This window comes from Amblyomma maculatum, chromosome 4 (assembly GCF_055883805.1).
Source record: "Amblyomma maculatum isolate TAMU_Amacu chromosome 4, ASM5588380v1, whole genome shotgun sequence".
NCBI lineage: Eukaryota > Metazoa > Arthropoda > Arachnida > Ixodida > Ixodidae > Amblyomma > Amblyomma maculatum.
Window position 1 is genome coordinate 19726222 of NC_139347.1, and position 16246 is coordinate 19742467.

At 43.2% G+C, this 16246-nt stretch overlaps 1 protein-coding gene across 1 annotated transcript in view; it reads right to left on the reverse strand.

The window, feature by feature from the left end:
• Nucleotides 1–16246, reverse strand: part of LOC146190389 (NPC intracellular cholesterol transporter 1-like) — a 61962-nt gene that overhangs the window by 38978 nt on the left and 6738 nt on the right. The window contains exons 2-6 of the mRNA XM_084600864.1: nt 15666–15825; nt 13222–13385; nt 11029–11254; nt 8812–9102; nt 2188–2467 (exon numbers count right to left, since the gene is read on the reverse strand). Of these exons, the coding sequence (XP_084456990.1) occupies nt 2188–2467; nt 8812–9102; nt 11029–11254; nt 13222–13385; nt 15666–15825 (1121 nt within the window). The remainder of the gene's footprint in view (nt 1–2187; nt 2468–8811; nt 9103–11028; nt 11255–13221; nt 13386–15665; nt 15826–16246) is intronic.

The window sequence follows — 16246 nt, forward strand, 5'->3', positions numbered from 1 at the left end:
CAGCATCCACACATTACACTACAGCAACACTTTGTTGCAAATGAGACCACTAATAAATGTTGCCACATAGCCCTCCTAAATAGCTCTACTAATCAGTGCTACTACAATAGACAATTACTTAAAACAACGCACAATGTCTACAAAGCAATGCTATAACATCAATTCCTAAGGATACCTAAGTGTCCCCAATTTTTTTGTTGCTAGCCAGCATTATGGTTCTTGTAATAAATTCCCGTCAGTGTTAGCATGTATTGTTCCTTTGTTCTCAAGAGCACAGCCCACGGTGGTCAACATGCATTCGGCATCACTTTGTGATCACTGGGCGGGGTCGGGAGTTTAAAAAGTCTATTCCCTAGTTCAACCCTGCAAGCCCAACCTTACCTGTAACATAAGGAGACATGGAGACTGAATGGCTGGTGCTCAATGCCAAAATAAATTATTACTTTATTAAAAAATATTATGAAATTTCTGGTTCACAACCAAGATTTAATCTTACAACCTGCAGGGCTCTATTTTGGCAGAAGAAATAATTTTTTAGAAAACTATCTGCCAGGATATAGCTACACCCTCTGAGCATAGTCCACACCTGACACATAGAATTGCATTTGGCATTTTGTGCTACATTGGGCGACACTGAAAAATAAAATACTATTGTTAGGAACAAAGTTTTATGGAGACAGCGTCTATAGATAAAAATACAAAGCCCAAATCTTAGCTTTTACACATAGATTACTTGCAGTCCATGTACCAAAATTTGCAATTAATTATAACAGAAGGGTTGATTTTCATTTCTATAATTAGCAAAGAAAGGACATGTACTATTACGTTTGTTATTTACTCCATCAGTGCCTCTGATATCATGAAGATTAAGGTGGATCCTGCTAGCCAGCCAATGATGAAATACAGGAATGCAAACTGCAACAAACATGCGAGGAAGGCCAGCTAATCTCCAAAAATGGATGCCAGGCTCCAAAAAACAGCCTCTCACTCCCAATTCCCATCTCCGCTAAACTGCATTCAACGTCAAAGAACACAACAACCCTCAATTTCAGTGCACTCTCATTTCTAGACGGTAACACATGACCGGATGATTAATATGCCAGAGTATCGCTTCAGCTAATCTGGTCGCAAGCATCAACTAAGGGCCAAACAGATCTCTGTAATGAACATGTCTGTTGCTATCGTAAAAGACATGAAAATATAAATGATCTCTAGAAGGATATAAAAAAAGTGCAAGATTTGTCTTTGATAGATTATTTGTACTCTGCAATATCGCACAAGAGATCTGATTGTGCCCTTGCACAGCCGAGCCCAACAAAGCAGTTCCATGCCACCGATTCATGCTTGCCTCCTCTCCTAAACAATATGCCCCTCCCGACTCACAAATGAAAGCAATAAAGTTGTTAGCACTACACGAGTGGTTCCACAACAGCATACAAATGTGATCATCAACCTTTTCTGGCAGTATACATCCTGCTCACGCACCAAGTACATAGGCCTCCCTGCAGCAGAAGTCGTCTCGCGATCTAGTAGAATATTGTTCACTAAAGGCTCAAAGTTACAAGTCCTTGCAGTCTCCACATCTCCACATTCAGTGCCCAAGAGCCAATTAAGTTGCAGCCCAAATGTGCCAATTGCACCCAAAAGCCTCATTTAAGCATAACTATGGAGCAAAGTATGCAATGCACTTTGCTGATGAATAACTAAGCACACAGTGTCGTCCCCTAGTCTCTATGCAGCACAGTCAAACTACTCAATCCAGGTGGCAGCAGTAACTATGAAACATCTCAGGGGTATCTGTCACATTAAAATTGAATTACACAAACCATAATCTTAAGTGATAAAGGTCCAATAGTTTTATGTTCTACCGTTTCACCCACAAGTTTCACAATACTGCAATCTGTATCGGGTACCTTGTGCAATGTGTTTACACACCCTGCGTGTAGCATTTAATCTGTGGCCCATTGTAAATCTCAACTTCCATTTTATCTGTACTACTCAGATTCCTCCTGTTAGCTAGAACCAAAATATGCATGCTCCTAACTGCTTAAGCTATCTTTTTAAATATAATTTGAAGGTCCCAAAACAACATCTGGTTGCAGAACTGCTGCCTAATTCTGAAAAAGCTAGTTAAGTAACTATTCAAGCAGAGAGCTGCTTTGAGAGATGAAGCAAAAGTGTAGGCACCCAAACTCCTCGTTGAACTGGTTCCGCTCCAGGCGTGCTCTGCTCCCCGGTGCAGACCACAACTCGACAGGGTTGGTGCGGATGGTGAAGAAGGCGAGACCGGCACAACAGATGGCCACGCCAAGCAGGGACACCAGAATGACCGTGAATGGACAGCGTGCACAAAGACGACCCCAATGGGCAAAGCCTGCCACCATTGCTCTCTGAAAGCGGCCACCCTTTGACACCGAGCCCTCCTTTGCATACAGAGGAGCATCGTCAGCACACTCCTCTGAAGTACCTGGGAACAACACAGAAGAAACACTTCAGAGGTCAAGGGCACATTTTTATTCAATACTTATTCAATACTACACTTGAATACAAAACTGAAGCAGAAAAATCTGTGAAGTAATGTGCTTGGAATCCGCCTTTTGCGCGAGGATGTGGCGCCATCATGCGGGAGCGGGTGGGAAATACATTGAGCGGCAGTGTAGCAGACGACGCGAAAGCGCACCATACGAAATGGCCGCGCCAACGCAGGTAGAAAGTGAAAGCTTCCCCCCTTTTTTTGCCTCGGAGCGGAAAGTAGTGACAGTGATTGCAGCATATCATGTTCACGCAGTATGGGGGAAGGTAGAGCGTTTTCACAACCCACTCATAACGCACGTACGCATATACTATCTTCGTATTGTAAGAGCGTGTAGCGCGGGCCGTGTTCGACGTGACAGAATGAGACGCTCTCAGCGTGCAGGTTTTCGGCAGATAGGAGAGCGTGGGGACAGAGAGAGAGAGAGAGAAAGAGGGATCTCAAAGGGCAAAGCAGCCAGGGGTTTGTTGATGCTGCAGAGATAGGTGGAATCGTCTCCTGTGACTTTGAGCGGCGCATATGCGCGGGGTGTCTTGAGTTACCGAGCAAAATGCGGTCACCGCGGCGCCGGCATGGTGCAATGAGCGTCGCTTCCTCCTCGCGTCATCTACAACCGTGCAGCTATAGGATTTCATCCACGAAGATAGGCAGAGAGGCACATATACACACCCCGTGAAAAGGGCATTGTCCCGGCCGGAATGCACACCTGCAGGAAACGCGCTGCATTTTTCTGGCAATGGATGATTCAGAGCTGTAGCCGGTTTCTGGCCTCAGGAGTCAGAACGGATGTGGTCGCAGTGGTGAAAAGGTTCTCGGTGCGCAGAGAATGGTCATTCTGTTGTGAAAGGATCTCCAACGTTCATTTCTGCCTCCGCCGCGATTTCTGCGGAATCAACAACTTGGTGACACATGTGAATCTCCTACATATCGGATCGCATCTCGGTCAGGAACCAACCCTGTTCTACGTCCAGAGCGATCCACTCTGCAAGTGAACGAGCATGAATCCTCCAGGAGACTCATTTATTGTGCCGGGCGGTTTCCTTGCCGTTGCAAACGGTTGGACGTAGACGACGATTATCAAGCTCCCTAACGAAGTGCATCTGATTGCGTACATCAAAGGAACAAAATCTGAATGCTTTGGCGTGCGCGAAGGCGAGCCTTTAATTTAAAAAAAAATATACTGTGCGTTGTGCAAGTGTCAAGTGCGTCATATGCTCCGAGCGGCAAAAACACAGATACTACAGGTATGTATGCATCTAAACGAAATATGCATGATGAAAAGTACCTACTGGAGTTTTCACCCAGGCTGTAGCGCACCAGGGATAGCTGCAATGAGGATTTTTTCGGTGCGTGATTGCTTTAGTTGCGCCGGGGCCTGAAGGCGATGTATTTTGTCTTTTCTTTTCTTTATGTGCGAAAGGGCTAGGTAGCTTAGATATCACAGGCGGCTCTGTGCACTAGGCTGTAATATTTAGCATGTTTTATCGTGACTGCCTAACAAGAAAAAAAATACGGCGTTTTAATGCACTGCCGTTCGCGAGCCTCATGACCAGCTCAACCACTCAGCTCGCGAACGGCGGTGCATCACAACAAACGCAAAATTTTTTTTTTCTTTTTAGTCAGGCGGCAGTCGCGATAAAACATGCTAAATACATGCTAAATATTACGGTCTAGCGCACACAGCCACCTGTGATATCTGCGCTACCCGGCCCCTTCGCACATAAAGAAAACAAACAACAAAATACATCGCCATCAGACGCGCCGAACAAATGCTCATTGCGGCTATCACTGGTGGGTTACAGGATTGGTGCAAACTCCGGTAGATACTTTTCATTATGCACATTTCCTTTAGATGCATACATACCTGTAACGAAGTGTTTTTCGCACAGTCGAGAGTACGCAGTAGGTAGCTAAGGTCGGCCATTCGCATCTTGACGCTTGGTGGCCCTAATTGTAGCTACACGTTGTTGTTGGCCGCGGCTCGGCGAAGGAAACCTGAAAAACCGCGTCTTGCATCTTGGCGCGCTTAGAGAGTGGCAACCGTACGCGGCAGTTGTGGTTGGCATCGCTTTGCCAAGCCTATGACGGCCACCGTGCCGCCCGGTGCCGCCAGCCCCCGTGCACTGGCGGCGCCGAGAAACGCCGTCGACGCCGCTCAATGTGTTTCCATCGGTCGCCGCTACGACTTCGTGCATGCGCAGAAAACTCGCGCAAAAGGCGGATTTGATTCACCCCATTATTTCATCACTGAGAGGACGTTTAAATGCAATTTATGTTGCTACATAATATATGTGGCTCTTGGATCATGCCAGACGCTGCAGAAATGCTCCCCGACTACTACTTCGCATTTCATAACAGTAATACACTGGTCAAAGGCAGTTCAAGCTAACCAATGTTTTTCACAGCAAGAAGGCAATGTGAAATCAGCAATAGCCCTGTAAAGGAAATGCCCTGCCAGAAGTTTACGTATTGAACACAAGGACTACAACCAACTTGAGAAACCTATTTTTGCTGCTGTCTCGTCAAGCTTGCTGCAATGTGTTCACAAAGCCAAATGGCACTTGACAAACTTCGCCCACTATACCTACAGGACCGAGTAGGGGTCCTTTTTTTTTTTATTTCCATGTGACCTCAAAGTGGTACCATACCATACTTGAGCTTTTGATGAGCTGGAAGGCTTGTGTACCCTTGACTTTGGTTCTTTCATGCCATCGGTAAAATCAAGCCTAGCCATTCGAGCCCTGCCACGGTGGCTCAGTGGTTAGAGCACTCAAATGCTGATCCTAAGGATGCAGGTTGTCTCAACCGCATCAGCACCCTTTCAATGCTGATGTTAAGCCCCACAAACAAACCCAACTCAAACCTAAGAAAGAGATTCTATCGCTTGTCAAGCACATAGATGCTGCAAAAGGGAAAGGCAAGAAGGGCAAAGGCTAATTCTAGGCATTCACTAAGCTTAAACCCAATGCTTCCGCGTGGAAATAATGTGCTCACCAGGCAATTAACTAGCCCATTCAGATTGCCAGATTATGGTTTTCGTGTTTTGTGCTAGAATGAATGGATCTCACATAAAAACTACTACAGAAGCAAGAGACTGAATTCAGACACTATACAACATCGCACAGGTGAAAGGTTTTGCGTTTAACCCTGCACACAAACAGTCCATCATTTGCAAGTCAAAGCCGCGATAATACATACATACAGCGCTAATTTTTCACTCAAACGTCACCCATAATGTGAAGTAGCATTCTGTGCTACCTCACGTACGAATGGAAAAGTTGCAAGGAAATGAAACCATGGGACAATGATGTCATGAAAAGATAGCCCTCCATGCCAAACCTGTGGCCACGTCAAATGTGAAGAGTAGCAATTCAACATAAAAAAATATATTTAACGTTTATATTCTTACCAATTATTTTTTTTACCGCACAATAAAACCTCTTCAGTAACCATCAGTAACCTCTTTAAAGCTTGTACCAAGGATTGATTAAAGGCTTGTCCAAGAAGAAACTAGGTTGTTGTCAGGCCTCTAAATGCCATGGAAAGTATTGCAAGCAGGACCTGTACCGAGAGTTTTTTTCATTTCAGTCTTCGCCTGCCGATTGGTAAAAATGCCAGGATCGGACGCTGCTACTCGCAATTGCAACAAATCTGCCATCCGCTCCTGGCGTTTCCACCATTCAGATGAGAGCGAGAACAACGCTTCCCAGAACGTTGTAGACTTTGAATATGGGCCCAGGACTGCTATTTTTCATTGCACATCTTGCTCAATGCACTTGGAGCACGTCACAGCCTGCGAATCTGACCAAGCATTCATTAACCGATTTGCTTCTACCATTCGCTCCACAAAGGCGCAGAACGATCTGGTTGCTGGAAAGGTTCCAATAACTCATGCTAAAAATGCAAGTGAGAAATTTTTATTTCATCTTACTCTCCAGGATAGGCTTTCATGAAAAGTTTTTTTCGTCAAAGAATTAGCAATTTCTTTAAAATTATTAAAGTAAATATCTCAAATAATTTTGGAATGCCAATATATGAAAAGAAGAATGAGTACACCGAGGTTTCGTAATACCCATCCGTTTACAAAAATGACAAACCGAAATTCGCAACACGACCCCCATAGAGAACCATCTAATTTGTGGGGTCTGGGTAGGACGAGCCAAGCCACAGGTGTTACGCACCTCATGTTAGCACCTATGCCACCACGATTAGTGGAAATTCATGTAATACAAAAAAAACAAAAATACTGAGTCGAGTTGTTTTGAGTTGGGCACAAGGCAGAGGAAATCAAGAGATGCGACGAGATTTGACAAGGAAACAAAAAGAGTGGGTTTCCAATAAAGAATTTTAGTTGTCAGTGCAGCTTGTACTAGTCCTGTGTGTTTTTCTGCGTCCCCGTTGATTGATTCTGCTTTTTCAAAAACTCGGAAAAAATACTGAGCCGACGTTGAAGCAGCGGTCGATTATCAAGGATTAGCTGTAGAAATTTGCTTCATTTTTTTCTTTATTGCATAGACTGATTTAGCCAACCTTTTTATATTCGGATAACATGGTGTGTATCCACCTCTGCAGTATCTGGTATACTCCTTCGCTAGGTCCAAAATGAATGCTGTGAGCCAAATTTAGATAGCAATGTGTACAGCGCGAAACGATGAATAGTTTGATGCCATCCAGGCCATCCTTGGCAAATGGTTAGGCTGCAATGGCCATTTGAAAATCCATGCGGGCATGGTTTGGGAGAGCAAAGGTCGCTGGTGCGAATAACCCCATAGCCTAGGCTCCAACTCAACAAGCAGTTTTATGCTCCATGAAGTGCTGAATTGTTTGACGCCCCCTGGTACTTTCTGTGCTAAACGAGTGGCCCACATATTTTATACAAATGGTGGTAGCCAGACTGAGCTATATACAGTGAAACAAAAGTGTATGTCTGAATTCCAGCGCTGAATCACCACTACTATGTGTCCATTGTTGCTATGAAACTGTCGTGTAATCATTCAGTATGCTTCCATTTTGGCCACGTAGTACAGTACCACCCTGGTCACGTGGTATATATATACGTTATTGCTATGTGAAGGGGTTGCCATTTTGAAACTATGGCTCACATGACCTTGGATTGCGGAAAACATGGCCTTGAGAAATGTAACTAGTAGAGCTAACACTCTAATGTGAATTCATACACAAATATTTGGTACCGCTAATAAAAATTAAAACTGCATGCCATCACCTGGCCTACTCATACTGACAGTCGCTTTTACAGACTAGTTGTAGGCAGCCTAAGCACACACTTGCGGTGTTTTGGGCAAGTGGAACCTCATGCAGTCTTGCGCAGGGATTCGAAATAATGCGTCTCTTTGACATCTGGTTTGCTACTTAGCCAGCCAGACTGAGAACAGGTGGAAGGCATGAAAGTTATGCCGTTTTAATGCCTTGGATCTCGTTTGCATCTAAAAGCTTGTCTACATGGCAATTACGTCGTTTACTACTGTTCATAGCTTTGCAAGCAATACCATGCTGCAAGAAGAACAAACCATAGAGAGTGCTCCAGAAATATTCACTTTAGATGAACATCTGCAGATTTCATAAACAAAATATTCAGATTAAATGAAACATAGTATACTTTACTATTTGACAACAAGCAGAAATTATGAAAGGTTTGTGCAAGCTTACCAAAGAAAATTTCGAATCAAGGGCAAGTAAAATTTTCGCCGCTGGAAAGCCTCAAAACAGTCAGGTAGGTGAAGTAGTGCGAGCGGCATTTGACATACTTCTGAAAGCCTTTACTGTTTTTACTAAGTGCTTTGTAATTAAACATTTTCGTAACGGTTTCTGCCGTGCCATCATTCAGAGGTATGTGGGAAGCAAAATAACACCTTGAAAAAGCCTTTAGACACATTTGGAATCCAGGTATGTCTGCCGTCCTCTTGAACTGGGGCAATGCAAGCCGTGAGGCCAGCCAGCAAGTGCCCCTGGCTTTGTTGCAAAGATGTGTGTAGTTCTTTTATTCTTGCACATGACACCGCCCCACGTTTCGGGCGCTGCAGTAGGGTTATGGTCTGTAGTGAAATCTGGACATTAATGCCATGTTCTGTAATGCAGCTTACTGCGCAATGAACATACGTGCTCTCAGTTAATAATACCTTCCTTCCTTCCCTCATACGGTGAACGTTAGTTGTGCCTTCAGTTTGCGTCGTTTTGAACCCGCGTAATGTGGGCAGAAGTGCCAGCCAGCCCATTTTCACTGGTATCCTGCAAGCTAAATAACTGAGAATGCAACTCACTTGCATTTACGCAGCCGCCCAGCGCCCGAGACCTCCTGGACTGTGCAACAAAGTAGAGTGACACGACGACTGCGAAGAAGATGGCATAGATGATGGCGAAGAGCAGGTAGTAACCACTGATGCCAAACACTTTCCAAGGGCCACGAGGCATTGGGTAGTTGGGAAGGGGACACGACTCTCTGCATGTGGCACAGGTGCACGGGGCTTGTCCAGGTGCCCCTGGCTCAGAGCACTTCTTGTAGGTGGCATTCATGGGGTGGTACGTATGGTTGTGCACCACAACAGGAGTATCTGCGCAGCAAAGTAAAACAGGGCCCCCCTTCAAAAGAAGCAGATCGGCAGCAAAAGTGAAAAGGTCACTGGTATGGCACGTGCAAATCTACACCAACGTCCCAGCAAGTGAAAAGGAGGAGGAAGCAGGCAGCCCATACAGCTACCATTTCTCTATGTCACTTTAAATCCAGTTAAAAGTTAAGATTTCTTCTTCTACGACCATGTGAGTTTTTGTTTAAGCATAGTATGTCAATGTAACACTCCCTGTTATGAAGGAAGTCATTCGCAGTCTTGCACTACAGTCTTGTAAAAATTTGCCCCGTACTTTATTACACTCGTGTCCCTTGCCTCACGCAGCCAAAGTGTTACTAAGGCCTCGTGATATCATGACCCAATATCATAAAGAGAGCATTCAGCTAGATTTAATATAAAATAAAAATTTTAAAGTCATTTAGCTCCCATCCCTACTTTTAGTTGCAAAAGACAAGACAAATTATTCCCCAATCTTTCAGCCTTTACTATCTCTAGTCTTCTTGCAATGAGCCAATAGCATGCACAAAAAGTGCAAAATGTTGCACCAAAGCTATACCAAAGAAGCCAAAGATGCTTAACCGTGAGTGACACTGTAGGGCTTGGCAAACAAGTATTAGAGCCCTTTTCTATATCTTCATGGGTTCCATTTTACACTCTGTTTCCTTTAAAATATTATAAAAAAGGACAAAGCACTGTCTCACACACCCTTCTTTCCCATAAGCATAGACAGCCAGGCCTGGGTCACCATGTGGGCCGTAGCGATTGCTACCAGGACGCAACTGACGGCCGTCTGGCGTGGCCAACAACCTCATAATCCCTCACCCCTAAAACCGATGAAAATAAATGTTTTATTATCCATCCACCCACCCATCTGTCCAGAGATTTCAAAAGGCCCACCCTGGCCAGTGCTTGCATCATCAACTAAGACTAGCACTCAAATAAAGAAGCAAATTATATAAAAGCAAAGAAGTTGTCCCTGGTTAAGTAAATTCACTAGCCACTGGCTCGTCACTTTAACATGCTATTTTGACAGCGTGCACTTGAAACAGCAACAGAGTATGACAAGCTAGGTTGAGATATAAGAATGTGAAGCCTCGCTCACTTCGTATACCCCATCACTGGCCAGTGTGAAGCTGTTATCGCAGCAACTTCAAAAGCACAAGCCCTCAGAGCCATCTGCACTCTTCAAATACTGAGGATACTACAAGCATAGAGGAGGGCAATGTGCACAGTGGCGCCACCTGCTGACAAATGCTGGAATAAGAGCTGCATAATCAGCAGGAAAGTTGCTTTGCTTTCTTTTGTTTTCTACAAGAGACCAAGAGATTTTACGCTCCCTACAGTTCACCAGTGGAATGATGCCATAAAAGGGGCGCAACATTATCACCATCCCATGGGCTTCGTTTGTGATTTTCTCTGTAATGTGGTCACCTTTTAGCTGAGAAAAGACTATGGCAGTGTTTGCAGATCACAATCTATCAGCCTAGTGCAGCTTATTGTTCTGATTGTCCTTTCAATGACCGCTTTTAATTTCAACCAATTGGAAACTCTGGGAGGAGTTGAAGTTAACACTAATGCAGAATTTCTTAGTAACCCACAATTTGCACACTAACACATTGAAGTTGTCTTCCTTACCAATTTACGGGATGAAGTGCAAAACATGATAAGGATATGGGCATGCAATGAAGAACAGTGGACCTGAAAATCTAATACAATTTTTAATAGGCCAAATTCTCAGTGCTGTAGCACTTTCGCATTGCTTCTTTCAATAAGCAGTCACCATGCTATGCTGCATTTAGTAGCATAACACCACTAAGTCACATCTTTAACTTAGCAAAAAGTGGATGGCATGCACCAAAAAGTAAAGGTGGCTGTAACGCAGAAAAGGCTATCCACAACAATATGTCTCACCAGTGAACACAAAGTCCATCTGGAATGGAGAATGCAGTCCGTCATGCATCCCCAGACCCATGAGAAGCGTCTCGGGGCCGCAGTCAGTACTGAAGCTGCCACAGAGTAATGCCAAGGTCCCAGAATCCAGTCCTGAACACGATGAAAATGTGCCCTCCGCATAGCGGCGTGTCATGTAGTAGTTGACTTCATTCACTGCTTTGCTGGTCTTGCTGAACTTTGTAACCTGCCCACACAACAATCGATATCCATGTTACTGGAACATGTGTAACATATATGAACATGTCAATAGAAGAGTACCTCAAGTTAAGCCTAGCCCCTGTTGAATGCACTTGTTCATACGTTGAGCGGTTAAACATTTACAGCAGGAAGGAAAAAGAGGTCAACCAGAGCCAGCAGGACCTACTTCTGCATGGGGGCAAAGTGAAAGAGAAGGGGTAGTAATGGCTCACAGTGGAGAGTTTAAAGGATGTGCATAAATGCACAGTATAGCAGTTTGTTAAATTTTAAAACCCATGAGCTACAGCTGGCACAATCATAAAAGCACTGCGAACAATTCCACCAAAACTAAGTCCTAGTAATCCTTGATTGCTCAGCTCTTCATAGATATACATTCATTTCTGCTGATCTACAATGGACGTCTATCACCGAGAAAAGTATCTGAAACACTTTTTTCCTCTGCCACTTGGTTCAAACACACGATGCCAATAATGAGAAAGGGTCATACATCCAGGAAAATGTATGATCCAGACTGCTGAATGAGGTGCAAGATTTTTCACTTCATAGATAACAACAAGCAACCCTTAGCACTAAGTCTTGTGCTGCATTCCTCACACCTGGACCACTCTATGTGTTAGCGGTTGACTTATTGCGCCGGAAATTCCCGCCTGTGTAAGTGAGTGCGATCATGGGGCTATAAAAGGCAGTGCGCCGTTACCGAGAGCAGATGCTTGATATGGGAAAGTGCGCGATGAAGAAAGAGTGAAATTGTAACCAGCTAAATTTTTAAATGTAACATCTGTGCTTTTTTATCTTTTAATTGTGCGTTGGGTGTTTCCTTTTCCATTTTTTTTTTCCCTAACATATGTAAGCCCAACATTGTAGCCTTCATATGCTTTGTCCCTTTGCACTAAGGTACTCCAGAGAAGCAGCCATCTTTTTCTTTTTCGTGCTTTGTCCTCATGAAAACAGCCACTCTTCTTATGCATAATTTTTTTATTGTTTTGGGTTCCTAACTCTTAGTACTAAGCCCATGACAGCAGGCGACTGCCATTCTAGCTTTTCATGTCACGAGCGCTCAGGTTTGGCCCATTTGTGTATAAGCATGTGCATTTAGCCACTAAACATATTACAGGGCCACAATTTGTTAAATTTTTGCAGGTACCAGCCGGGAAGTTATGTTATCTGGGAACATACTAATTGGAGAAGAGACATTGTAACTCTATGGGGGATTTTTTATTGTCTGCAGTTTGATGAATATGAACTGGGAAACTGTATAGACTGGAAATATCATCAATAATGTTTCACCATATCAGTTAGTTATCCAAACTCAAATTGAAAAACAACACCAATGGACAATTTCTAGCTGTTGATTTATTTACTTATGAGTATCTCTCATTGTCATGCATACAGCCCTTCAACAATCTATGCCCAATTTTCCTTTTCTGGCAAAGATTCTTTTGTACCACAAGGGCTCAAGCCAGAAATGCAACAACCCTTTTGTAATGTTGCACTGATAGCTTTAAATTCTTGGCATTCAAAAAGTGTAACAGCATTGGAAAAAAACAACTAAAAAAAATCATATGATAGTGCTGTTTACATAAAAGTGCTATTACAATACTTCCCTAATAGTTACAAGTATTCCAGTTGTGTAATAAATATCAACAGCTCAATACAGCAAAGACCACCCCAAAAGTCAGTGAGCAGAATACTGAGCAGTACCACTGACAAGCTCTTCACTAAAGAAATAATGCATTGTAAATTAAAAAAAAAAAAAAAAGAGTCTGCAAAGCTGGTTACCTCCATTTCTGCCATCCACTTATTCCCTGGCACATTGCATCAAAGGCATAGGAGGTATTGATGACAAATACCAGAATAATGGCAAGCATCTTTTCAGCACCATGACATCTGCACAGAACCCCAGCACTCAACATGCACAAGACAGCTTGTGAAAAAAAATGAGCAGTGTCTTGCCTCGAGAAAAGTGTCCTGCTGAGGGGAACAAGTGACAGCGCAGAATACACGGGCCAAGTTGAAGAAGCAAGATGGACAGCCGGCCACCATATCCCGCATAAGTTCTAGATTACCAGCAAGGGCAGCAACCTGGCCATCATTACAGCACAACAAATTCTCTCCTCCTGCAATAGGGATGATTAAACTTCACACCTTGCACTGTGTGCAGGAGATAGCACTAAATCCCCAAACTGCCCGGAACACAGGTCTCCTGACGCTGCAAGGTGAACCATTGTGTTTGATTTTGTTGCCACTTTGTGAGTCACACTCAAGCATGACAATGAAAGAGACTGGAATAGATCACATGACCCTACATAGTGAGTTCTGACTGGCCTGCAGCCAAACATTATAGGTTTCAGTTAGGACTAGGCCGTGTACTTTTTGGCTTTAACCGAAAAACAGCAATAAAGATCTGTCGGAAAAAAAAAAAAAGATTTAATTCGTAAAAGCTGGAAAAAAAGAACGGTTTTAGGACCCCTTTTTAATGAAAAACTTTATAGTAAACACACGGGCTAGCAGGTGTTTAAAAAAGCAGTTCAAGCAGGGGAAACGCACGAGGCTCAAATTCAATCAACATGAACAGATCTAGGAACTAGTAGTGTGGGATACGTGCAATATGAAAGAGCTCAAGTCCGAGTTCCGCAGTTACCGCCAGAACACGGCAAGTGCTTTTGTTCAGCCTCCTTTGTTTTGGAAACTGAATGCATATGACTGGCCAGTATTAGTTCAAGCGTCTTTGGACACTTTACGTTCTCCTATGTCATGCACTAATGCTGAGGGAGCATTTTCAAAACTGTGTGCTATCATCACAAAAGAGCTCGCCGGCATGGTTGACAGTCTAAGTTGCTCGTAAATAATATAATCAACAGCATTTGATCCAAGGTCAATAAAATTTTTGCCTTTTTGCTTCTATAATCTGGTGCACTTTCAAAATTCCTCTTACCGATAATCGCTACATTTTACAGTTTGCACTAAGCAACTGGTCGAAAAACATCTGATTTCAAACAGTAATATGCACCACATTTTATCGCAAGGTACACGGCCTAGTTATGACATACATATACCATGATGCAAGCTTTAGTTAAAAAACATATATATATATATATATATATATATATATATATATATCTGGCTGTTCTCATACTCCCCCCTGGGAAAATGCTACTGAACGACTAACTGATTGAGTGCGGTACAGAGTGACAGATTGCACGATGATAATAATGATTTGATTTTAATAAACCAAAGACAGTTTGGCAAAAGGGCACCCTGGCAAATAAGTTTAGGCAGATGTGTTTGCATGTGCCTGCATATACATTATGCATGCGAATGAACTGCAACTAGGTATGGCACTTTCTTCAGGGTCACAGCAACACTATCACTATATGTCACTGCTTTTGTCACCCGTGTCAATTAACTGCTGCATTTGACTGCAAAACAACGGAGTGCTCAAACCATGTAAGTTAATTTCTTTAATCAAGTACCAGGCTGTTTAAAAATCTAGCAGTAAGCCAGCGGCTGGACGAATCTATAAAACAAGACCCAAAGTTATCTTCCAGACGAACTAGTAATGAGCTAAGCAAAGAAAATAAAATAGTTTTTTTTTTTTTTTTTTTTTTCAATAACGCAGTTTATTGCCTCAAGGCATAATGGAATATGTAAAAATTTTTAGAGGGGTATTAAATGAAAGAATAAATGTTGGCTGTTCTATTAAAGTTCAAGCGAGAGCGATGTACGAAGATGAGTTGTTCAGCGAAAGGCCCACTGCCGTCAGGTGCCAAATAAAATTTTTAGAGGGGTATTAAATGAAAGAATAAATGTTGGCTGTTCTATTAGAGTTCAAGCGAGAGCGATGTACGAAGATGAGTTGTTCAGCGAAAGGCCCACTGCCGTCAGGTGCCAAATTCTCGTTGGCTTCAGTGCCGGGCAAACCCACAAGTGGTGAATATCTGCCTCATGATTTTGTTGCTTTCGCATCTTTTATAGGAAGTGTTGAAGCATGCCTGATTAAAGCAAGCATAAATTAACTGAAATACAGGCCTCCTCCCATTCAGAACTCCCAAGCTTTGATGATGGAGACCAAGGAAAAAAAAACAAAAAAAAAAACAGCTGTGACTGTACATGCAGAATGGCATTCATTTAAGCTGACACAGCTCTGGAATTTCAGGTAAGCCTACGCATCTGGAGTAAATTTACAAGAAAAAATTAATACTGTTCGTAGGCTTCACAGCAAAGCAAAATGCCATTCCACCTAGACCAGAGGACAAACTTAAATGCCCGGATAAATCTGCACAGCCTGTCACTGATGATGCTGTCCATATCTCTGCATTTCATGGCAAAACATGCGTGCATACCTAGCTCTGACTAGCAACATGTTTAACTTTGTTCAGCCACAGCCACATGCACACCTGACACCAAGTCTGGACAGATTCCTTCGAGAGCCTTCCATGAACTACTGCTGATAGCTTCAGGTGGGCCATGGTCGACACAGGGCATCTCCTTGCTTGTCAGTGGATCAATTCCACAGGAGCCCCTCATGACACACTGGGGGGCAGCGGAAGTGGCCAGCTGCATATGCAGAACGAAACAAGTACAACCAGAGTCACAATCCATTGTTTAAGGCGACAAAACAATCTGGCATGAAGGCAGCATAGAGTCCAGCTTCGTTGCTCAAAACAAAGCAGCTCTAAAGGGCAATTGTTTAGCAGATCATCGCTGCATTTGCCATACGCTGAAAATTTTAGCAGCTGCAAGGTAGGGAGGCAAGGACTTAGAAGTTTGAAAATAGTTTACTTAGGAAATTGATTTCATTGAAAAAAAAAAAATTGAGAACACAGGTTAATTCAACAAGGGCATTTTATCCGAGGAGAAGGTTTAGGTGGAGTGGGATGTGTTCATTACAGAGAGCTATGAAATGTATTTTTCTTATTTCTTCGAGCTTCGTGCATGATACCAAAAGATGACTGATTGTGAGCTCATCCCCACATGC